This window comes from Sander vitreus, chromosome 7, assembly GCF_031162955.1.
Source record: "Sander vitreus isolate 19-12246 chromosome 7, sanVit1, whole genome shotgun sequence".
In the NCBI taxonomy this organism is placed as follows: domain Eukaryota; kingdom Metazoa; phylum Chordata; class Actinopteri; order Perciformes; family Percidae; genus Sander; species Sander vitreus.
In genome coordinates, this window is record NC_135861.1 from 16,761,034 (window position 1) to 16,785,839 (window position 24,806).

Sequence of the window (24,806 nt, forward strand, 5' to 3'; positions counted from 1 at the left end):
TACTGGCTAATACGTTGATACCTGTCGGTGCTTCTCTAGCTCAGAGGGGCTAAGGCCTACTAATGCAGGGTCCTGCACTGCTGAAATATCAGGCATTTCTTGAGTGCCTGGCAAAGCTGGCTGAAGAGGTGTGTCTGGAGGGCGGACAGCTGGTAGTTCTTGAGATCCAGAATGAGCTGGCACCCTGGAGTTGAAGCCGTCTGCCCCGATAGTCTGCTGAGTTTGTGGCTGTTGCTGCTGAAGATGACCCTGTAACATCTGATTCTGCTGTTGGGTTATTTGGAAGCCTCCCGTGCTAGGGCTGCAGCTGAAGGTAGGAGGTGCTGACGGTTTACCAGAGAGAGGATCCCCTATGGAACTGTTGGTGGGATGGGATGGAGGTGGCTGATTAGGATGAGGTGAGCTTTTGTAACTTGCAGTTCCCTCTGGGGCAACAGAAGGGGGGCGAGGGGGTTTGTGGATAGTAGCAAAAGGGTCTCTAGATTGTGGCCTTGAAGGTGGCTGAGAACAAGGGTCTGGGGATTGGAAACGAGGGGTAGCAGGAGAATGGACAGAGTAAGCATCATTGGAGAGGCAACCAGGAGTGTGGGGAGACTGAGAGCTGCCCTGGGACTGTGGGCTGGAGGGCACTCTAGGGCATAGTTCCTGTTGAGCTACAGGGTGTCTTTGGGGTCCAAGAGAACAATTGTCACCTGACTGTGGCCTGGGAGTCAGTGGTGGCTGACTGTGGGGGTCAGAGAAAGGGTGGGAGGGAGACTGCCTGTAGCCTTCAGAGTGGTGGCTAGGGGAAGCTCCAGGATGAAGTGCCCCACCTTCCCCTTGGTGCATTCGTGGTGTCATAGGTGCCTTGAATAAACCATCTCTAGACTCCAGCATCCCAGCAGGAGAGCCAGTGGATAGATCAGGTCTTCCAACTGCTGAGGAGCGTGGAGAAGGTGCACTCATTTCAGCCCTATACTGCCCTGTGCTTGCAGGTGAGGAAGCTACTGCAGAGGGTGATGGGGATAAACCATACTCTGGCCGTCCCATCCCTTGCTGGGTTCTGTAAGGGTCTCCATAGTGGGTATTGTGGGGTGGCGAGAAGATGGGCGACTCCCCAAGCCCTGCGCCTCTTGAATGAGGACTTTCTGGAGGACCTAGGGACTCCTGAGAGCCTGGCTGTGATTGATGACCCTGTTGCTGCTGCAGCTGTGATCTGAAGTAGGGGTCAACCTGCTGAGCCCGTCTGGGGGTTCCAGGAGTTCCTGGTTGCATGTCAAAGGGGCCAAGACTGGCTGGCCGTCCCTGAGGAGGACCCTGTGGGCCGGAAGCGGAATAACCTGAGGAAGAGGCCTGTAAGGGGCTGGCCCCAGCATGGGAGAAGGGTGTGTTTGGGTGAGAGTGAGAATGGGGAGACTGAGGAGGAAGCATGGCCAAGGGATCGGTCCGGATTTCAGCTGATCCCGGCGTCTTAACAGGTCCATCTGAGAAAAAGACAGAGGATGATCCTGAATCTGGAGGGAAGGGAAATGGGCTTTCTGCAGAGCTGGGCTGGGAAGAGATTGACGTAGAGCCTGAAGGTGGAGGGATCTGGAGGTGTAAACTGGGCCGTTCTGTTTTCACACGCACTCCCTCTGTCTTGACTGGCCTGCACACCTGACTTTCTGCCTGCTGTGGGAAGAAAAGAGGAGAGTACAGAGGAAGCATGAACAATCACGCACCACGACTCCAATGAAAGGTACCAAACCTTTCATACACCTTGACTTTACAAAAAGGATGCTGCTGCTTTAATCACCTTCTGCGCCTTGTTGATCCTCTGAGCTGCTCTGTTATCTTTGGCCTTTTGCTGTAGAAAAGAATTAGATAAGAAAAAGAATATTAGGAAGAATTTAAAATGTAATTTGTTTTGTTTAATTGCAGAAACATCATACATGCATGTAGGAATCCCAATTCTCTGTCTCACCCCTTCCCCTTAGTTTTGCACGTTCACATGAGTGTAACGGCTATCCCAATTCTTGTTTTGATCGAGGGGTAGCGCTAAGGGGAAGGGGTAGATACCCCTTAAAACCAAGCATGTTCACTAGCTTACTTGAAACCAAGGGGTACCCAGAGTCTCACAAATGTAAGTATTTTGGCTTAAATAATTGATTTAAAAATCCTGGCAGTCTTGTTTTGTGCTCTACACAGTCCTGTACATATATATATTTGCAACCATGTTCTTAATTGAAACATTTTTTTTTAAATCGCTAGTTTGCTACGCTAACGTTACATTGCTGAAACAGTCCCGCATTTCTCCGACTAGCTTTGAATGGACTCCATGGCAGCCAGCTAGCGATGATGTATGATGACGTAACCGTAACCAAGTGGTGTCTCATTTCATAGGGTTATGTTTTCACTGTACCCACTAGGCATTTCAAATTTACAGTTTAACAGTTTCCTATATTTCTGTGTTTAGTCATTTTTCACTTGTGGCTTTCTGCATAGAAGTGAGGGGACCATACGCAACTAGATGAGAATTCAAACACAGAATAGTAGGAACCTGGTGTCATTGACTACATTTTAGAAATATGGGTTAAAAGAGAACTGCAGGAAACTATTGTTGAGTTAATATAAATTAATCCTTAAAAAGAGAGAGAACCTACCAGGTATGGAACCTTGTCAGCAGCGGACACCTTCCTCCAGACCTTCATGATTTGCTTACAGCGACTAGCCCAATCTGTGATAGGAGAAACATTTAACAGCTGCTCAATATCTAAGAAATATAAACCTTACTTTAAAAAAGCATTAGCTTTGTTTGGTCTAATAATAGTTTGTGCAATATTAGTATGGCATTTCTCCCACACTTACCTGGGTAGTCCTGTTTGAGAGTTGGAAAGTTGGTATTGGCATAAAGCACAGGGGAAATGGTTGAGAGTTCTCCCAGCTCCTCATCTTTCTCCCAGCGCTGGAGACTGCGCTGGTTGTAGGACAGCCCATCGCCTTCTGCCTCAGTGGGGGTTGGTGGGGAGGAGGGAGTTGCTGGGGTGGAGGGAGTTGCCCAGGGGCTTTCCTCACCCCCTTCTGGACTGAACAGTCCTCCTCGGTCCCTGTACACCATATGAGAGGTTATTGTCTTATATTAAACAAAAGGTGTGTCAACAACATTGAGCTCTACATCATGAGTTGTTGCAGAGCTACATACTACAGATTGTTGTAAAATAAAATTGCACTAGGCAATTCAGTATTGGTCCTACCGCATATCAAAGAACGGTGACTGAGAGAGGCCAGGAAAGGCATCCATCATTCCAGCTGAGGGCAGGGACCCTGGAAGAGATTTGCTATGTTTGAATCCCAAGCCAAACTTTACTTTAACTTACTTGCATACTTAGTACTTGCAAAGTCCTCAATTATACAACAAATATGGTTTTAAAATCCAAAAAGGTTTTAATGATGTGATCATCTGCAGACATGCCCTTGTACACACCTGAGAGGAGAGCTCTCTGCGGCAGAGCGCTACGATTGAGTTCTCCCTTACTGCCCTCCAAGATGGGCTTCATGCCCCCCAAAGAGGAGCCGTCTGACACTCCCAGAACCTTTCTGAAGAACTGCTCAGAGTCTTGACTCTCCACCCCTTGCGGAAGACCTGTGACACAAGGACAACAGCATGTAAGGTATGACACTAATGTCAGGTATTAAATGTTTCCCTAATTTAATGTTGCATACTGTAAAGACCCAAGTATCCTCTCAGGGGACTACCTTCACTTTTTTCTGCATCAGAGTCATGAGGATCAGTCGACGCCTGGTCCCTCAGCGATGAGGATGGTGCAGAAACCCCTAAAAATGTATAATTTTAAACTAACCTGCAATTACCTCAAGACCATAACAAGAAACCAGTAGCAACACCAGCAAACACACACATACCTGCACCTTCTCCCTGAGCCTGGGGGGCCTCACCCCCCTCTTGCTTGAGAGGAAAATTATCTTTCACCACACGATCCTCAGCTAGTGAGAGAAGTACAAAGGTCAAAAAGGTACTAACCTTTTCCACACCCAGCGTCACAAATAATTTGCACAGTTTTCATGAATCATGGGTCAAGTTAGTGTTCTTACTCTCTGGGGCAGTAGTTTTGACCCCTGACGTAGCTGGTAATGAAGGTCGGATAAGGCATGCGCCTGGCCTCTGCCCTGGGGGTATCATCACAGCTTTCTTACTCAAGTCTATTAGCGTCTTCCCAAAGAAAGCCTCCTGCAACGAATTACAAACATTTTAGATATGAACACTATGTCCCTGGATACCATACGTTTAGTAATATTTAAAGCATGGGGCATAGAGAGACTTGAAACCTGTAGATAAGCTGGAAACATGTCCTCAAGTTTGCTCTTCTTCCGTCCCCGACGTTTCTTGGCCTGTTCCTCGCCCTCCACTGGTTTAGGATCCATTATGTTATCTGTGTCAGGGTGAGGTCCTACACATATATAACCATGCAATTCAGTTTCCCAAAATTACATTAATCATAAATACAAATGCAGCGACGCTGCCCCTTCCCTAGGATTAATTCAGGATGGTTCAGACCAAACACAGCCACGTGTTAAAAAAAATGCAAGGGGTTGCATTGGTGGGGCGTGCTGCTTCAGCGCCTAGGTAGATCACAAGGCATTATGGCAAAAGTTACACCAGGATCAACTTTTTTCTGGATGACCCTGCTTTTTTTGCCCGATCCCTCTACATTGGCACCCCCGCTGTGTTAACGAAGTGGGCTTTTTTTCATGCAAAGCTAATGTCCATCTAAAGGATGTCCCGTGTTCAACAACTGGTAAGATGTTCCTAAGTAAAGCACTGAACATCCCCTCTATTTAGTCCTTACTACTTTCTGAATTCTGAAATTATTACATCATAACATTTTAATATTGGATGAAATGAAATAAACAGTCTACTGTTATCACTAACCTTCGTCAATGGTTCGCTCTATTGGCTGTCCATCTAACGTAGTCTCTCCAGCCAGCTGGGCAAAAAATTCTTTCTTCATCCGTGTGTGACACTTCCTTTGTCGCACCATGAAACCTCCAATTCCTAGTACAATTTGTAAATAAATATTTGTTAATATTTTGTGGATGCTCAGGACAACTTTGTAGATGTTACAAGTTGTTTTGTGAAATTCTGGGTAGCTTACCAGGCCTGTAAGGTTTCCGTTTTCTTTTTTTGCTATCCTCTGTCTCCTCTGATCCTCCTTTGAGACCCTCGCAGTCAGCCATGCCTTCAGTACCTCCCTCTGCGCCACCTTCTCTGTCAGGGCTCCCCGGGTTCTCCATCTTGGATTCACATTCCATGGGCTCCCCACAGCCTATATATACACACACACAAGACAACATTGAATTTGCACAAAGTCTTACATTAAAGAGGAGCAAGACACCCCAGAAAATTGTGAATACACCACTGGATAAGCAGAAAGTGTGCAAACCTTTTCCATCCTCCCCTTCTTCGACCTCCCTCAGATCCATTCCATCAGGACCTCCTTCACAACACAGAGTGCCAAGACGGGAGCGACGCTGCCGTCTCTTGTGCAGGGGAGACATAGAGATGCTGCGAAGCAGGGACATACCCGACTCCGTCAGCCACACACCCTCCAACCGGTAGAACTGGGGTTCTGCAAAGTGACATTTGCAAATATGAATGACTTACAGAACAAAAACCAAAGATGACCATGCGTAATGTGCTTGTCATAACAAACATGAAAAAGCAAAAATCCACTAACCTGGCTCTTTGATCTTTATTGAAGCCATAATGGCTGACTCTACTACTGTGAACAAAGCCAAAAAGCAGGTAGCGAAAGCAAAAGAAAATCATTTCATCAGTAAATATGAGAATATACTGTGTTTTTTTAGTTTTTTTTTTAAACCATAGTCTTCTGTGTCGTCAGTTTTAAAATAGTGTCATTCTGGGACTTACCCACAGGTTTTGGAACATATGCAGTGCAGGATGTGCATGCAAAGCCTTCATCGGAAGCTTGTTCCACCTCATCCTCTGTGTACAGACTCTCACAGACAGCATGGACCCATCTGCACAGGCGCACAGAAATACACTGATACACATACTTATAACAAATCACAGCGCAAATCAAAGATGTTATGGAATAATTCATGAAATGAAAAATACATGAAGAACCCATTCCCCGCTCGTCTTCATTAGCTACAGTCTCATGAATACCTCAGTTTCTGCGTCTGGTGTGTGCATGTACAGTTCTAATGAGCAGCACCTACCGATCGCAGTACTGACACTGCAGCAGCAGCTCCTCCTCCATGAAGTTCTCTCTGCATACTGGACAAGTGACCAGGCTGGCACAGGGGCCACAGTGGGTGTAGTTGTTCTGCCACTCACAGTGGAAACCCGGGGAGTTAGAACCACACTGCACACAGCACACACACCTGCACAGAAGCAGTGAAGCACTCTGTAACAAATATACAGCTAATATGCAAGATTTAAAAAAAATACAGATGCCAATTTGAGTGGTGCAAAAAATGTTCCGTTGCCACAGAAGCAAGTTGCAGAGGGATGGGCTTCTGAGTTGCTAATGCAGACCTGAGGCATGAGTGTTTTACATAATATGCAAACTGACATGTATTCATTTCCATTTGACCCCATTCAAAGCTACAAGGCTGAATGAAGTACTGTGCTCTTAGTTTACATTTTCTTTACCATTTGCACTTCCATCCACCCTTGGGAACGTTGTGCAGGGGTGGGTCCAAGCAGTAGGTGTGATAGCTGACATCACAGTCATCACAGAGCAGCAGACGGGAGGGGTCCGAAGCCTTTCCACACATCTCACACACAATACATTCCAAACAGCGCCAGCCCTTACGGAGCATCGTCTTGGTGATCTACAAAAGATATCAGGTTTAGTCTATCTAAATTTAAAAAAATACAGTGATGAATAAAAAAATATATCAAAAAGGATAACACTGTGCTTACTTTGCTGTTCACACAGTAAGGATGGTAACACTGGGCGCACTGAGCACAAGCCAACAACTGCCCCTCCGCACCCTTTCCAAAACTGCCGCACACAACACACATATCCTAAAACAAAGAAGAGAAAGTGAGAGGAAAAAAATAAGAGAGGAAACAGAGTATTTGTGTTGCATTTGAAGGTGAAAACTGTGGTTGTACCCCAAAGTAATTCAAAATGTCAAACTACAACTAGAGCTGTACCTGGAGGAGGACAAATTTATCGGTGTTTGAGAAAAGAACTACTGTGTTCTGCATGGTGTCATCTTCCTCATCTTCTTCCTCCTTACTTAGTCCAGTGTCTGTGGCCATGCTTAACTGTGAACAAGGGGATAAACAGTTACAAACATTGTGCCAAAATAGGTCACGAAATGACAAATTATAAAGAGTAATTATGACTACATTACAAAAGTGAAAGAATATCAAAGAACATCTGTATGGGGGGTAAAGTACAGCTCACCAAGAAAGCATCAATGCAGGAGGCCATGGCTTTGAGGCGTGACCTCCCACCACGACCTCTCCCTCCACCACCACCCCCTCGAGGTCTACGCTTCCCAGGAAAACTATTGCTTCGCCCCTACAAGCCAAGGAAAAACCATTTAAATGTCAAGTTGCGTTGTGACAATGACATCTTAAAAACAACAAGAGTCAAAAACAAAATGTCAGCTGTTCAAGCAAAATTCACTTCATAAACATAGACCAACTTGTACATGGTGACTTCACCTGTTTGACCCGTGAGCGGCCTGGGGATCCTCTGCGTTTTGCCTTCTCTCTGTCGCTTCTGAAGGGTTCAAAGGGAAGCGAGTCATCAGTCTCAGTGAGCAGGTTATCGGTGTGTGAGCGGCCAGCAGGTACAAGGCCAAACTCCATGGAGAGCTGAGGATCTGCTTCTCCTGGAGAGCCCAGAAAGCCACTGCTGCTCTCATCTCCATGGCTCATATTGGACATCTCGTCCAGCAGTAATACCCGCTTAACCTCTTGCTCCTGCAGTTCCTGCTTTATGTCCTCATTAAGGCCTCCTTTCATTTGCTCATCATACTCTTCTTCATCATCATCATCCTCCTCCTCCTCAGAGTGAGGTAGTAACCTCCCCTCCATTTCCATAGAAGAGAGGGCCTCTTGTGTGTCTACAGATAAAGAAAGAGGAGAAGGAGACTGGGGGTCCTGGCATGAACTTCTTTCCTGCCGATTATCCAAGGGCAAATGCTCCGTTTTGTCCACAGAGGGAGGAGAAGCTGGTAACTTCTGTGGATCCTTACTGAATAGTTCTGTGCCACCAGAGCCATTGTTCAATGGCTCTGGTGATACTTCTTGTTCCACTGAGGGAGTGGCCTCCTGCTTCTCCTCCTCCATATTTTCAGGGCCCTGCTGTGACACCGGTGTTGGTTCTGCTTCAGGGTTGTCAGACTGTGTCTCCGCTGTGTGGTCCTGGGAAGGGGTTGCTTGAGTAACCTGGGTGACTGCCTCTTCTGCTTTCTCTTCATCAACAGGTAGACAAGAGGCTCTCTGTTCTTTTGTTGCACAGTCTACATATAAGATTAAGGAATGTGTGGTTATTAGTGTAAACATTTATAAATATATCATTAGTTACGGCACACCATCATAAAAATATGTCTAAAATGAGTTCCAAGTTACCTGTGGACTCAAGTGGAGCAGCTGGCGCCTCAGAAGTCAATCTTTCTGTTGCTACCTGCAGCTCGTCCTCCATGATTTTCTCTCCAACGTCTGTTGTCTCAACAACTGCAGACTCTAACCCTAAAGTCAAAAGTAGTTCACTTTCAAAGGCACATCTCAGACATAAATGACATTACATTTATTTAGCGGACATCTTATCCAAAGCACTTACAATAAGTGCATTCAACCATGTGGATACAAACCAAAAATTGCAAGAATCATGCAAGTACATCAACTTCATCAAATATGCTGATCGACTTCAAGTGCTACATTTAGAACCAAGATAGAGAAAGAGGTGTTTTTTTAATGGGCCAAGGTCCAGTCAACATTAACAAGTTGCATTATTTTACTAGTCCAATAAAACACGACTGGCATGTCTCGCAAGCTTTGTATTATGTTTTGTCCGACTCAGACTTACCCAAGTCCATGAGTGTCTCTTTGTCAGTCGTGGCCTCAGCCTGACCCATCTCTGATGTGCTTTTCTGTCCTGGTGTCACCTCTGATAAATCTGTTTGCGCTTCTGTCACCATGTGTGCATCTGTTTGGATTGTCATCTCCATCAAATCCATGTGTCCTTCAGTCTCCTCAGACGCCTGTCTCGTTTGTATCTCTGCTATGTATGGTTGAGTGACAGGCTGCTGCTGAACCTCCTTGCAAAGTCTGCAAATGCACTTGGTTTCTGGAAGCTCCCCCGGTAAAGCACACTCACTGTGCACACACCTAAGACAATAAAGAGATCATCAAGAAGTATGTTATGACAATGGAGTAACAATCCCACATATGATAGCTACCTCAAAAGAATTGCTATTGCACTTCTCCGTCAAACTAACCTGTGGCATATGCTGCAGCACTGCAGAGGGACAGATGGGTTGGCAGCTTTGCTGCACACGCCACACATAGAGCTGCGATGACGCTGGCAGCCCTCACACACGGTGTAGTTGTCAAACCACTGGGCCGAACCTGGAAGCACCAGTCCACGGACACCACACTCTGTACATACACGACACCTCTGACAAAATACGGATAATGGGTGTTAAATGTAAACCAAATGAACAAAGAAGCACATGAAAAAGCTCTCTTTTAAATATCATAACTGAAAACTTTTTCTGACAGGAATATTCGGTTTCTTAAAAGTAGGTGAACTTGCTCTCACAATAAGTTTCTGGGGTAAGGGCATCTCTTTGTACTGAGGTGAAAGACAAACGTGACTTACTCTGCATTTCCATGGGTCAGAGGGAAGAGAATCCATGGGTGGCTGGAGACAGAAGGTATGGTAGCCCTTATCACAGGCATCGCATACTAACATCTTGGAGTCTTCTCCTGGTTGTCTAAGAAAATAAAGAATAAAGACGTTACTCTTAAAAATTGGAAATAAAGCATAGGTAAAGTTGGACAAAGGTCAGGCACTACATTTGATTCACTAGTATAGGGTGCACTTTGACTCACCTGCAAGTCTGGCACACTTTACACTCCGGGCACTGCCATCCTGCCCGCTGAATGGGCGTGGCGCCAATCTCCAGACAGGCCGCATGATAATGTTGGCCACAACCCGTACAGAACAGCAAGTCTATGAGCTCCCCCGCTGAGTCACACACTGCACACCAAGCCTCCTCACCTGCTGTAAAACAAATAAATTATATATGTACATCAGGGTTTCCCACAGCACTTCACAGCTTAGGTGGCCGCCTAAGCAAGACACGCCTGCCACCTTAACTACGTTGTTTAAAAAAAAACAGTATATTAACGATATCCGCAGTGTTACTCTGTCCTGTTTTCTCCCTTTCATTCCAAACCGTGACCAACACCAGTCTCCCTTCTCTGTAGAACTCAATATATATATATATATATATATATATATATATATATATATATATATATATATATATATATATATATATATATATAGATAGATAGATAGATAGATAGATAGATAGATAGATAGATAGATAGATAGATAGATAGATAGATAGATAGATAGATAGATAGATATAGATGAGAGAGAGAGAAGCCACTTTCCTTTCCTTTTGCAGGTCCGTGCAAACGAAACAACTCTTCAATGTCTGTGGACTGTAGGTCTAAGTCTGTCTGCACCACATGCACCTGTGAGGTTGTCAGCTGTGTGTCTGCCTGGCATACTCTGTGTATAGGACGGCTGATTTAACCCACCAGTCCTCATCGCTATAGTGGCATATACATATCAAGCTATGCAGGGAGTTGACATTTTATGACAACAAAGAGCATAAACATGTAAAAAATTAGTACAGAGCACACAAGTTTTCTGTGTGCATAGTGCAAGCCTTACTGTGAGCATGCCTTAAGTAATGACATCACAATTTTGACAAAGATGTCTGGTTGTCTTACCCAACTCTTCTGCCTTGTCTATGTGCTCTGGACAGAGGAGGACCAACTGCTTCATGGACTGGAAGGATCCACTGGCTGCCGAGCAGGGGAAGTGGTAGAACCGTGAGCAGCCCTCAGCATGGCATCGAATGGTGGCGCCCAGCCTTTTGCAGTATTCGCAAAGCTGGAACAAACCAATGGTAACAAGTAAGATTTTGTGAAGGAAGCCTGTTAATCCCTTTTTTCTTACTCAATGCCATCTGATCCAAGTCTATGGACAGTGCACTTACCCGCTGTGTCCCTGAGATAACGGCCTTATCCACGTTCTCCAGCTCCTCATTTTCCATCCGCTTTACTCCCTCCGACCACACCGCACACCAGTAATGAACCAAACATCCCCCTGTTTAATATAAAGCACAGCATCAGTAAAAATGTCTTACCAAACTTCAATTCTACATCTGTGTGCTATATTTCTAAAGGGATGGAACCTATAATATAATTAATTTATAAAAGCAAGTATTTACTGTACACAAACAAAATATAATAGCATAATATTTTGAGTTCAACCTGAGTCCTCAAAGAGTGATGCCAGACAGGGGGAATTGGAAAATCCAATGGAAGACAGGTCATCATTTCCAGGCTGTGGCAGTTGTGAAGCTGATGGCTTGAGGGTCGGCCGCTCAGAAGATGGCCCAAAGTGTCTCAGTTCCCGCTGTCCATGCAGGCTCCGCTCCACACAGTTACAAAGCGCACAAGCTTGAACGCTCTCTCTGTGCAGTCACAAACGAAATTGTTCAAAACAACAATCCATACAATGAGCAGCTTCTTGGGATAAGGACCACAACAGTGTGCACAATATAATTCATGATCGGAAGAATAACTTACAAAGGAGTGCTGGACGAGGCTGCAGTAGCACCAGACACGTCCTCAGCAGCAGAAAGGGCTTTGGACTCTTCCTCAGAGGAGACAAGTTGCTTTGAAGGGGCATTGTCATCAGCTAGAGAATAAAAAAAAAAAGAAAACAATGGGAATAAATGGCTTTCACCAAATCCATCATATTAATTTACCTGCTATAATCACCTCTAATACATTATGTTTACAAATTAAAAATTGCAAAGGCACATTGTGATATTATTTATCTTCCTGCAGAACACTTTACATTTACAAGAACAAATTACCTGAGTCATTTTCTTCGCAGTTTGATTTCTGCTCGTCCATCCCCCGTACTGATTTTGACCTCCTTGACAGAGATCTGTGATTTAAAAACATAAGCAGATTCAACATGTAAATGTTAATCAGAAGTAATAGTTAAGTAATCAGTAAAACTGCAGTGCAGCAGTACAGTGAAATAGTCTGCCCACAAATCTGAAACTGAGTGTTTCACTGAGCATGTTTAATGTGGCCTGAAATAAAAGGTTACAAAGTACCTTGAATCATTCTCAGTATGAATTTTTTTTACCTGTTATGACCAAGAAAGAAAGAAAGAAGCATGTTTACATAGCTGCCAAGCCGCCTGCTATTATATGTTGATTGTATTGTCTGCACTTGTTGTCTTGATTGTTGTGCCGTTTTATATTGTGGCATGACATGTGTTTTACTAGTGTTGTTGTTGTAATGTCTGCCTGTGTATTACGGCTGTGAAGTGTTATACCTGGTTCTTTTTTAATCATCAAATAAAAAATTTAAATAACAGTATGCAAACAACCTTAGGAATTGTATCTGATAAATTGCTATGCTACTGCGTAATGAATGGCGAAAATAGATCTGATAATGACATGAAAAAAATACTAAATGCATAAGATTTAAGTTTTCCTCCCATGGAAAACGAACAGCTAAGTGGGCCCTAATTACCAAAATAGAAAATGCCATTTTCATTAGCCAACATGTTTAACATGATAAAAAAAGTAATTCCCAAAATGCATCTTCTGCTACAAAACTACACACGAGCCTCCCTATCCGCCCAAAAGGACTTTTCACATACACAGACTTGCACAAGACTTACTACCGACAATGCAAGAAATTAAATATGGCTGTAATGTCCTCACTTTAGAGGATTTCCGTGTGTTAATTTCACCAACGTTAGCACTAATGCAATCGCGCTTCCTCGCAAACTCATGAAAATAGCGCGAGGGTTACATCGATCGGAAAACACTAACAATTCAAGTTATCATTTACCCAGCAATGCATAATCCAAACCGGTGAAACTGCTGCGTGAAAAAGCACAAAATGATAAAACTAAAATGGTGTTTTCCCAAATAAAACAACCATAAATCGGGATACACAAAGAAAACACAACTTCCGTATGTAGAACTTCCTGTTGCAGCGAAGATCCTTTCGTGCAGAACCTTTGTCGCTCGCATCATAGTTCCGCTGTGACATTCACGCCATTAACAAAAATACTCTACAACAAACAATGCAGGACTGGACGGGCTCACCATGTTATTCATCCACACAGCTAATAGAAAGAAATCATGCGTTTAACGTTTAAAGGCCATTAACAGACGACAAAAAGGAGTCGATCTGCTTCGATTCGTATGGTATATTTTACTTAACGTTATGGTATATCACAGCCTCACCAATGTTGGTTAATATAATCGTAAATCTCAAAATGTCAGAACACAATAGACACGACAAAACCGTCCGTGATGCGATGCTGTAACGTTATCTGCTGATCTAATGGGCTCAAAAGACAATACATGTGACGGTGGCTTTGACTTATAGATCCAGCTCAGAGTCTCGCAGTGTTTCTTCAGTTGCAAAACAAAATCTGTGCCATCATCATACTCAGAAAATCCTCCTTTGAGCTAACGTTATCACACACACGCGCAAATTAGGACGGGTGCGATTTTCTAGTGTTTTAACCCACAGGAGCAGAATGAATCACAAATTAAGATCAGAACGCAAACCAATTACAATGTATATGCATCTTTGTCGAAATTAGTGTTTTGAATGCCTGCCTAGTTAGTACTTTAACGTTACAGCTAAAACTCCCAAAATAAAATGCAACATACCTGCACTATTAACCTAACTTACACAATATTGCCCCGTCTATTGGCGGCCTATTAAAACGACAGAACTGAGCTGATGGACAAAATGAATTTCTCTATGAAGTGTTGATGTTAAATCTTCGTAACAAACGTATTTGGTGGCAGCAACACTGGAAACGCACTCTCTTCTAGACAACAAACTAACGTTAAATCCAAGTCTTACAAAACCTAACTGGTGCTATATAACAGTTAATGAGGATACTAAATAGGCTTTGTCTTTAAAATGAAGTTGAAAATGTCCAGAGCAAAAGTGATGACATGATGGCTAAGTTAACGTTAAAATTGTTAACGCTACAAATTAACTTCCACGGTTAACGTATTTGTTCTTATTTTGTAATGCTAGCCTATATAAGCTGCTCTTTGTTGCAGTGTCACGGTAAAAGCTACTGAGATTTTATAGTTGATTAATTGCTAAGCTAAGCACTATTCCTCAATGTAAACACGGACTTCAGAGGGTTGGTTCTGACCAGCAAATAGCCATGTCCGTGTCACTGGCGACAGGCTGAAACAGAAAAAGCTAACAACTACCAATGGTGACGTAGCAACAAAGTGTCCCGAAGAGGCAAAACTACGAGAAATATACCCAATATCATTCACAGGCACATGCACTTCGAAAGTTTCAACCGGCTACTCTTTGGATCACACCTCGGACACAGCCAACGTAACACATATTTCAATCTAAAGTTAGCACCCAGGTAATAATGCTAGTCCTCCAGCAAGTAGGCAGCCCCATTTGGTCGAAGCTAACAGCTAAATGTTACCGATAGCAGCGCTAACATTACCCGGTCTAAGGTCAGGGTTGATGTGTCTTTAGGTAGCTACGTCTGTTGCAAGAAGTTCAAAGAGGCCATAATAAAAACAGCTCACCTCACAAAAACAATATCGTCTCCTCATACATCAGCAAAATCCAAACAGCCACACAGCTTCCCAAAATGCTGATGGTCGCTTCATTTTATGTACCGGACTAACGCTGCGGCTAGCCGGCTGGAGGGAGAGTGGGGGAAGTGCACCACGGCGGAAGGCAGGCTGTGCGGTGGTGCTAGCTAGCTTCTTAACTTGGTGGATAATGCTATGGTTAGCTAGCCAACCAGCGAGTTGAGCTTTGTGTCGAGTGGTCGTATACTGCCGGGGAACTATTAGCTAGCTTAGCACAGACACAAGTCTTTAACTAGTCCCGAAAAAGGCTCACCAGCCTAATGCTGTAGCTAAATCCCGAAACTATCCAGCTATATGGCTCCTTGCTTCTTGTGGATTTAGCTCCACAACAGTAACGTTAGCTAGCTTCTGCTCTGTTCTGGAATCTTGCTCGCGAGGTCGTTAAAGCTACTGCAAGTTTGCACAAAATTGTACATCCGAAAACTACAGCCCCAAACTTTGTTGAAACGACAGTAAATGTATTTTTTCTTTTAGTTTAAGTCCACTGCAAACATTCATCTACCTACATTTGCAGCTCAACTTTGCATGGGTACCCTGTATGGGTCACTAGCATCGCTTCACTTCGCTAAACTGCGTTGCGTCTGCACACGGCTGTTCTGCCAAGTGGCTAGCAGTGCTAGCTAATAACAACTACGTCAAAAAATTAATTGATGCAATATAACGATGAAGAATTGTTTTATTACTAGATAACAGCAAGACGTGTACCGTACAGCTTTAGTGTAGCAATGGACAACTCTGCGTGAGGATGATTTAGCATCATTTATAGCACACGATTTTAATATGGAGAGCGCGGACCACTAAAATATGGTGGCTATTAGATAAGGTCATTAGATTTTCGGATCCTGGGAAGCCATTTTTCATTAGATTGTTATGATTGTAGAACCAAAGCTACTTTGACATGCCTGCGGATGAATGCATTTGTTTTGATAATTGATTAGCCGCAATTTAATTGAGTTCGATTAGGCTTTTTTGTGTGTAATTAACATTACAAATGTGTACTGCGTGCACTCATCGTGGTTGATTTATTATTCTGCCTGTGTTACTGTACACACTGTTACTACATACTGCTATGCATTGCGCTTTTTTGGCTGGAGTGACTGATAGCGATTGGGAAGAGTAAGTACTTGAAACTGCCATAATCTAAACTAAACAGACTTTGGAAAGTTTCCATTTTTAAATTATCAATAATTGGGCCTTCTTTATCATTAGGTTGCCTTATCACTGTTAGAAAATCACAGTGGCATGTTTTATATCTATGGGCATGGGTGATAGGTTAAAAAAAAGTTGTTCTCAATTCTTAAATGTTAGTTTAACTACTGCTGACAAATGGCATGTTAAGATCCTAATACTATAGCAACTTTTGAAGTACTGGAAGTCCTCCGATGCATGCTTTTAAAGCTTTTTTTCTTTCTTTCTTTTTTGGTGAAAATAAAGTATTTTGTTCAGTTCTTGTTAATGCTATAGTTCTTAAAGCAAGACACCAACCTCCTTGTGCCACCCTTTAAAGGGCCACACTGTGAACAAAAAAACCTAAGGCAGTACACACAGTAAAGCTTGGATGAATTTACACAAAATTAGGTTGGGTAACAGTCTGTTCCATTGAGGTCACAGGTTTAATCCACATCAGCTATCTTCTGTCATGCCCTGGAGCAAAAAACTGTAGTAAGTAGCTTACTTGGGCTATAACTCAACATTTATATAAGTAACTGTAGAGAAGAGCATCTGCTAAATGTTTCAAATGTACAGTTAAAGTTAGTGTTCACACACGAATGCCTGACAATACATTGTGTGCTTTGTAAGCAGTGAACAAGCACCTGCTGCAGGCTGGTGATCTGCAGCTGACCCTGCACTGTGAAACCTCTCTGGTAATGCATACTGTATGTGCAGAGACATCCAGAGGGCTCAGATGAGACTGCTGAAGAGAAAAACACACTCAAATAATCTAGTTTAAAGCCTCAATTTTCACATGATGGTGGCAAAGAGTCCAATAATTATTCTCGAAATTATCATGAGCTTTGCGTTCACAAAACTTAAAATAGTAGACAGTAGTTATAATGAAACCAGAAGAGAAAATCAAAGACTGCTTTTTAGAATCATGACTGTTTGACTTAGCAGCACCCTTTAAATGCTAGTATAGAATAAAAGTAGTTTCATATTGACTTAAATCATATGTTTTTTTTTAAATTGGTAATTGGAATTAAACAGATTCTGAGGTGTTAAACTGACTGAAAAAATCAGCTGATAAAAAGTTAATTGCCACTCAAGGTCTAGGTTTCAAACGTATATGGAGTCAGAACTTCTATTGTCTGTGATACAGGAAAAACCCAATGTGGGAAGACAATTCTATGTTTGGTAAGATTTTCTGTGGGACTCAATTATTTTTCACATTTATTACAAACCCATGCCACATCTCCACTGATGCATCTTTCACTTTAATTTCTCATTATATTATTATTAAAAAAAAGTCATAATTATTTAAGCGTGATGACACTGGCCGGTATATTTTGATCAGAAAATGTGTGCTTCTCATTGCCTGAATGGGGGTTTTGCAGGTTTTATTTTTGAAAATAGGTTATTACTGGTCCCACTGACAGGATTAGTTAACTCCCCATTCAGCTTTAGCAAGATTGGATTAGATTTTGGGGGGCTGAGACCGGTTGGAAGACAGTAACTGATTGGTTGATGGATGTACATAGTGGGTGGTATTAGGACACTAGGCTCTTCCTATTGGCCAGTCAGCAGAGCTGGTGCTTTCCCATCTGCCTCCTGTATCTCAAGGATAATCCCCTAGAATACCTCCACAGATGTTTACAACATAACATAAGAAGAAGAGAATACAGTTTGGGTCCTCTGTTACAGTTTATTATATATATATATATATATATATATATATATATATATATATATATATATATATATATACAGTGCTGCTCATAAGTATTCATACCCATGCTAAAGTTGACTAAAAAGAGGAATAAAAAAATCATCTTTTGGAAATTGATCTTAATGCCTTAATTAAAAAAATGAGGAAAAATCCAGTCTTTTAAGGACACACAATTTTTTTTGTGAATGAATAATGTATTGTAAATAAATAAATGTTCTTCCTTAAAATACAGGGGCCATAATTATACATACCCTTATGTTAAATTCCCATAGAGGAAGGCAGATTTTTATTTTTAAAGGCCAGTTATTTCATGGATCCAGGATACTATGCATCCTGGTAAAGTTCCCTTGGTTTGATTTGCATTGATATGGATCTTATCTCAGTTAGCTATTAGACTAACTGAAATAAAACCATGCCAATCTCTAGGTATGGTGAAGGGTATGTGATGATGTGGGTCTATTTTAATTCCAAAGGCCAAGGGAACTTTATCAGGATGCATAGTATCCTGGATCCTGGAGCAGCACTGTGTGTATATATATATTATAGAGCACTGGGAAAAAGCAATTTTTTTATAGCATGCAGTTTGTGGTTTGTTTTCTTAATATCCTATCTGCTTTGAGTTCATAGTTCTGATAACAGTGTTGAGTACTCCAGTCAAATATTTTCTATATTGTCAGTGCTATAAAATGGCAAATTAATGATATCTCATTACATAAATGGTTACAAATAAACTAAATAGTACAAAATAAATCAAGGTTTGTTGAATTACAGTCTTATCTAGATTAGTTATACAAGGGTAAGAAATGATATTAAATAAAACTCACAGGCTTCATATCAGTTCCTCCACAAGGGGGTGTATAACCTTGTACTACTGTCAATATATGCCCTTAAACATTATGAACCTTTTGAAAAGTAACCTTTTTAAATGAGAAAATAATTAAACTAAATGTTTACTAGTAACTGGAAAACTGCCAAAATGTATAGTGCAGAATGGTAGACATAGATGGGATGCAAGAAAATAGACAATTGTATAAACAATTAACGGTACTACGCAACCAACAGTTATAGTAATTGTGACCCAGATTAATCAGTGGATATTAATAAAACGGGCTCCTTTAAGATTTTTAGAGACCTGATAACTCCCTTGAAATAGCTAGTCTGTGATAAAGTTAAGGTGGTGGCAGTGTGGGGAATATTAAGTACGTCTGGGCTTTTCATTAACCTGTCAATCTGTTGGAATATATTTCCACAGAGTTCTTGAACACTGTAACATACATAATGCTCTACTACGATGCCCTACTACAAGCCCAGAAATTATATTTTTGCTTATGTCTCAGGTTTTTCACACAAAGCAACTCAGTTTTGCTAAACAAGCAAAAGACAAATCAACAAACAAAATGTACTCCAGAGCTGAAGAAAAAGCAAAGTGTTGCTTACTAGAATGACATTTTAATTTGTTTTACGACAACATGTGAGGACATACAATACATGTAGTGGAATTATTATAATAAAATGAAACATTTATATATTATGATTCAGAAAGTATAAAAATAAAGATTCTATTGTTGTGGGGAAAATTCATTCCTATCCCATTAGAATAATGTATTTTTTACACACATAACTGAAATAATTAAAAGAAATAACATGATGTACAAATAGACTATGATACAGTCATTTTGGCATGACCATTTCTTACATTAACCTGCTCAGATAATTTCTCTCATCAAACTCAATCTCTTTCAAAATATCACAAAAGTATTAGCATGTATATCATTATGATAGATTATGATGCAAACAATGGTGAAAAAATAAGGAAAGCCATTCCAGTAATTTACATTTTTTGAAGTAATGAACAGGAAGTGTTAGTGTAAATGTATCAATGTTGTAACATCGAACAAGGCGAAATGTACGGACTCTAAAGTTTTAGGCTTTCAAGGATGAAATGAGTTGGAGTCTAAAAAGATACCTCCAAAACTGTACAGTAATCGAGCATACCAGTGCACATCTGATGTCTGCTTCTCTTTCATTTCCGTCCTAAGAGATTCACTTAGATTGTCTTGTTTGTTCAGAGTGCCATTACTCACATATAAACCTGCTTTGTCTTTTGCGGCCAAAGTGCTACAATGAAATGGACTCTTAGTGCAAGCTGTTTCACTGTCTGTGTTCTGCTGTTCTTTTGTTGTCTCCCAGTCCCCCCAAAGTAGCTGTTTGAATGAGGAGAGGAGTCGTACAGGTCCAAATGCCCAGTGTGCAAGTCTGTGGTCCTCCACCAGAGCATAGCTGGATGCCAGCACTCCATCAACAAACACAGTTCCAGCTTCTGTCAAGGGCGCATACACTCCCACACTCTCCTCTACTGAAACTGAGATGATTCGCGATGGACGTACTTGACCCTCTGCTGTATAGACGAGAACACAGTCTCCTGTTTTGGCTCTGCTAGCAAACTGAGCCTGATACTCACTGCTGGCGAGTCTGCAATGTGGGGCTAAAAAGACCAAGTGATGTGGGGTAAGGGCCAATCTCTGGCCATCTTCTGTCTCCAGAGACAGAAAGGCAGACCAGCTTTCTTGGTCCTGGTGCAGAAACAAGAGGACTTGGCTCAACACGACTTGGCCTGTCCCAGACAGGGCCATGACTCTGTCCCCGGGAACAAGAGACGAAAGGCTCTTCTGCACCCCTCCAGCAACAGTCACCCGGGCCCAGCCTGGGAAACAGCCACCTTTTTCCACTGCAACGGAGTGATCTGCAGGAAGATCGGCAGAAAAAGCCAAGATGACTAAACACAGACTGTGGTCCTTTTTTGTCTTAAACGTTTAGGTGCTGTAATTTGACACGGTAAACTGCATTAGCTCCCTCCTTAAACTTACCAGCTTTTACTGAGCAGTGGATGTGATATTTGGACTCGTAGTGGACCCAGTCAAAGCCAGCCTCCACAGCCAGCTGGGCTAGAAGACCATATTTCTCTGTTTCTCTATCGTCAGTGGTTATATCCACGGCCCGGCCTTCATAGTGCAGAGAGCCGGGAGGGTGGTGGCCGTCCTCATCCCAGGCCTCTGTCACACGTAAGTGTACCCCTGGCCACTGGTTCATCACTGCGATAGCTAACCTGTTCAAACAGTCCTTACAGCGCTAGGAACAGAATGAGACAGAAGGGAGGTGTTAATTTTAGAACTGTTTTATCACAAATATATTGGTATCTGCACATATCTTGGTTGATTAGTAACAAGAAATTGCTGTACAGATATGCCAAGGATATGTTTAAGGTAATTTAGTGTCTCCATTACATAGTTTGTGTACCTGTAAGATTTCCCACCCAGTACATATCTTAGCCACAGTTCTTTTGAACCAAATGTTATTATCACGCCAAGAGTATAAAAAATAACATAATATCAATATTTCATGCATTTCTTTTTTCTAATAGCATAACATAATGTACAAAACATTCAGGTTGACATTTACTTCAATAGCAAATATGTATATATACAGTATAATATACTTAGTTCCTAAATAATAAAATATATATGATTTTGTTTGCTCAAAGTTATTGAAAGCAAGATAGAATCAACAATGGATTCCAAAAGATTAACTCATAATCATTATCAATAACGTATCAATATTAATGTATGTTTCTTTTTTGTTTTTTTGTAATCCCTCTTATTATTTTGCCTTTTTAAAATGCATTGTATATGTTGGTGAGTGTTGGATTGTTGTTTTGTGTTTTATACTGCAAGTTTTCTATTGGATCTTTGGATATAAGAGTACATAAAAGAATACATACAAGGATTCTCAGTTCATTTTAAAGACAGTGATTATATTTTTAGTCACTCTGTTTGCATTATGTGCCATGAACAGTGAGAGGCTTGTCTGAACACCACTCAACTTGTAATCATTTATGTACACTTAGGCACAGCCTAAGTGTACAAGAAGTATGTACAGTATGTAAGCCTACTGTACACCTCAGTGCACAGACTGATTTTAGTATTTCAACACCGTCTCTGACTCCCAGGTTATGATTGTTTGTTGTCTGCTGGCATCATCACATAATTCCTCCTCTGCTCTGCTAAAGGCCATCGCAAACTTGGTCTAACAATCAGAGTACAAGAGCAAAGCTACTGTAGCCAGTTTGGCACATTCCTTGGCCTTTTCGACAGGGTGACAGAATAATCAAGGCCATTCTCTGCCTTTCCCAGATTGTTCCAGGCATGAGTTTTCTCGGTTTCACCCGAGACATTTGATCAGAAATGTGCACAGTGACTCTTAACACCCCCGTGGCAAATGTTACGGACTGTGTCAGCATTGTCACAAAATAGCAGGCTTGAAAAATGACGATGTCAGCAACCGAGGTGATACACTCATTATCATCTCCTGGGCGCAAATTATCTTGTGACTTGTGATGTTGCCGGTCTTGTGGCCTATAAATGATTAAATAAAACATATCTTGCTAAACTAAATATAAAAAAAAAGACTGACAGAATGAGACGAGGGCAGAAAGTGACGAGGGTGTGAGCGAGAGAGATGGAGGGAGAAAAAGTTGGGTGAGAAGAAAGCAGTGTAGCGGAGGGCTGAGGTTGGGTGTAAAGAGAGAGGGCAGAGGGGAAGAATGTATGGGCATGGACTTGGGAATGTGACAGCAAGAGTGAGAAAGCGAGAGGGACAAAAAGCAAACTGGGCACATTTTTCTCGCAATGCCATTGAAGAGAGGCGTCTCATTGTCAGAACTACAATAGTTGCTTTTCCAACGGTGCCATTACTTCAGCAGGCGGGAATTTTGTATAGGCGACCCCTCCGAGTCTCCAAATGACGCACAAAGAGCATCTTTCACATCTGGGCAAAAGAGGGCACACACATACACACACACACACACACACACACACACACACACACACACACACACACACACAAACTCAAACTGGGCATCAGCAGGGCACACATATACGAGTGCAGATTTTCATCACTACAATCACTCAGGGAGGGGAAGGAACACAGATTCATAACCTAAACAATCACAGAAAACCGCAGCATCCAGAGCAGGGCGACATCCGAGTGTCAAGAAACACTGTGGTCATATTCAGCAGTATGGCGTTCAAATTGTTTGGTTAAAAAGCTGCACTGATCTTAAATTCTCTAGGCCACGATTGTCTTTTCGAGGCATGGGATTTGAATTTGGATACCTATCCCCAGTAAACATTAAGGAATGTAAGTGCCACTGAGAACCTGTCATAGAAATAGTTTGATTTCCAATAACAAAGACTTTGGTTAAAGATTAAAAGGAAGTGTTCCTGAAGGGGAAGGCCTCTCTTAAGGGGTAGTGTTGAATTACATCCTGATCTTCTTATCTCAAGGAAAGGGAGTGGAAGTTTGGTTAAAACTTACACACTCTGTGTTGAACATTTGATTGTGTGTAAGGAGCCTGGCAAGGGCAGGTATGGCAAACAATGAATTATTTTATTTGAAGGTGCCTGGGTGGCAAGGTATGAACTATAAACTGTTGCCTTTCTCTTTGTGTGTATGTACTGTCACTGTCACCAGGTATCACTGGGGTTAGTGGAAACAAGTGATCCAGTGTATCATCCCACTCAACAACATCCTTAAAAGTCTAAGATGATTGAACTGGATTAACCGCAACACAGCAGTCTCACCTTGGTCATGAAGCGGTCTGCGTTGGTGTTCTCCTCATCCTTGAAGACAATGTCTGAGTTGTAGTTGCACACAAGTTCATTGAACTGCTCAGAGTTGCGTGTGATCTTGCCCTCTGCTCTCCCGCTGGCACCAAGGTTGTTTTCTGAGAAGTTGGGGAAAAACTGCTTGTAGTGCATGGCTGTGAGTTTCCTGGGCCTGGAGCGGATGCCGTGCCCAGGGCCCGGTCCACATCCCTGGACCAGCCATATGCAGGTCCACACAGCAAGCAGGCCGAGCTGTGCCAGGCGGGCCCACCAGGACTGCTTCATTGAGGAGGGTTGGGGCTCCGGGGAGTCAGTGGCTCACAGTGCCTATAGTGATACCCCAGTTCCAGGTGTGTGATAGCATGTGAATGAGGGTCAAATCGTGGTCCATTCCAAATCATGTGGTGTTAGAGCTGAGGATGATATGACAAAAACAATTGTTGGGACATGTATGAACTTCTTTTTACTGTATTCACTCTTGATTTAAAAAGAGGTCCATAATACCAAGTCAGTTTGTACTGTTCTAATGATTATTCTGAGCAAAAATTATAGCCAAATAAATGATCTGATTGGCTGAAATCTAAAATTTCTGAACTTTGGCAGTTATTAAAAATAAAAAGAAACACTAGATCTTTATGGTTTCTGTTAAAATATATCGCCAACTATCAGCTGCTTCTAAGCCTCTTGTGAGCTGAAAGTCATCTTCACATGTCCCTCGCAGGTACCTGTCTCGACGCAGGTGTTTTTCGTGTGTTTCTAGTCACTTACCGCTTCTCTCTCTCTCTCTCTCTCTCTCTCTCTCTCTCTCTCGCTCTCTCTCTCTCCCTCTCTCCATGCAGTTCCTTTGACGAGACACACAAACTGACGCACACCAAAAGCCCCACGGCTCCCTGCAATTCCTATGGACGCTCCCGTGGCGCTCTCATCCTCTCTGTCCATCCAGAAATGTCTCTCCTGAGATTTTTTTTTCTTCTTCTCTCCTCCGTCCACCGTCTTCTGTCGCGTTTCAGAGCTCCTGGCCACCTTGCACCAGCCATTGGGTCTTATTAGCGTCCGGACAAGATTGCCCTCCCTTCCTCTGCGCGCTCCCACTGCAACAGCACACGCCTCCAATTCAACCTTACAAAGGACATATGATTAGCCTCTTTTGTTAACACAATGACCCCCCCCACCCACCCCATTAAATATTTAAAGTTTGTTAAAGATATTTTTGGAAACTTTTTTCACATCAAACTGCAAAGTTAAATTAATTATACACAACACATCACCATACATTCTCTAAATCACATTATAATTCAGAGCAG

General features: G+C 42.3%; 2 protein-coding genes across 3 annotated transcripts in view; both read right to left on the reverse strand.

Moving 5' to 3' along the window:
- Positions 1–15,503, reverse strand: part of kmt2d (lysine (K)-specific methyltransferase 2D) — a 36,565-nt gene extending 21,062 nt beyond the window's left edge. Inside the window, exons 1-32 of the mRNA XM_078253869.1 lie at positions 14,887–15,503; positions 12,151–12,224; positions 11,858–11,969; positions 11,540–11,742; positions 11,263–11,372; positions 10,994–11,156; positions 10,079–10,247; positions 9,846–9,960; positions 9,463–9,641; positions 9,051–9,352; positions 8,594–8,713; positions 7,682–8,484; positions 7,419–7,535; positions 7,163–7,276; positions 6,926–7,030; positions 6,653–6,834; positions 6,217–6,381; positions 5,906–6,015; positions 5,712–5,756; positions 5,418–5,603; positions 5,130–5,300; positions 4,907–5,029; positions 4,303–4,424; positions 4,069–4,204; positions 3,880–3,960; positions 3,715–3,792; positions 3,443–3,601; positions 3,213–3,282; positions 2,827–3,065; positions 2,622–2,695; positions 1,775–1,825; positions 22–1,650 (exon numbers count right to left, since the gene is read on the reverse strand). Coding sequence (XP_078109995.1) covers positions 22–1,650; positions 1,775–1,825; positions 2,622–2,695; positions 2,827–3,065; positions 3,213–3,282; positions 3,443–3,601; positions 3,715–3,792; positions 3,880–3,960; positions 4,069–4,204; positions 4,303–4,424; positions 4,907–5,029; positions 5,130–5,300; positions 5,418–5,603; positions 5,712–5,756; positions 5,906–6,015; positions 6,217–6,381; positions 6,653–6,834; positions 6,926–7,030; positions 7,163–7,276; positions 7,419–7,535; positions 7,682–8,484; positions 8,594–8,713; positions 9,051–9,352; positions 9,463–9,641; positions 9,846–9,960; positions 10,079–10,247; positions 10,994–11,156; positions 11,263–11,372; positions 11,540–11,742; positions 11,858–11,969; positions 12,151–12,190 — 6,273 coding nt within the window. The 5' untranslated portion in view covers positions 12,191–12,224; positions 14,887–15,503. The remainder of the gene's footprint in view (positions 1–21; positions 1,651–1,774; positions 1,826–2,621; positions 2,696–2,826; positions 3,066–3,212; positions 3,283–3,442; positions 3,602–3,714; positions 3,793–3,879; positions 3,961–4,068; positions 4,205–4,302; positions 4,425–4,906; positions 5,030–5,129; positions 5,301–5,417; positions 5,604–5,711; positions 5,757–5,905; positions 6,016–6,216; positions 6,382–6,652; positions 6,835–6,925; positions 7,031–7,162; positions 7,277–7,418; positions 7,536–7,681; positions 8,485–8,593; positions 8,714–9,050; positions 9,353–9,462; positions 9,642–9,845; positions 9,961–10,078; positions 10,248–10,993; positions 11,157–11,262; positions 11,373–11,539; positions 11,743–11,857; positions 11,970–12,150; positions 12,225–14,886) is intronic.
- Positions 15,504–19,250: 3,747 nt separating this feature from the next.
- Positions 19,251–24,535, reverse strand: dhh (desert hedgehog signaling molecule). Of its 2 annotated transcripts, none has more exons than XM_078254998.1 (4): positions 24,271–24,535; positions 23,479–23,915; positions 20,707–20,968; positions 19,251–20,582 (listed from the first exon to the last, which is right to left on the reverse strand). In XM_078254998.1, exons 2-4 carry the CDS (start codon positions 23,785–23,787, stop codon positions 19,771–19,773), a joined length of 1,383 nt encoding a protein of 460 aa, XP_078111124.1. In that variant the 5' UTR covers positions 23,788–23,915; positions 24,271–24,535; the 3' UTR covers positions 19,251–19,770. The 2 variants fall into 2 exon arrangements, with proteins under 2 accessions (XP_078111124.1, XP_078111125.1); XM_078254999.1 differs by lacking the exon at positions 24,271–24,535 and adding an exon at positions 24,007–24,254.
- Positions 24,536–24,806: the final 271 nt, after the last annotated feature.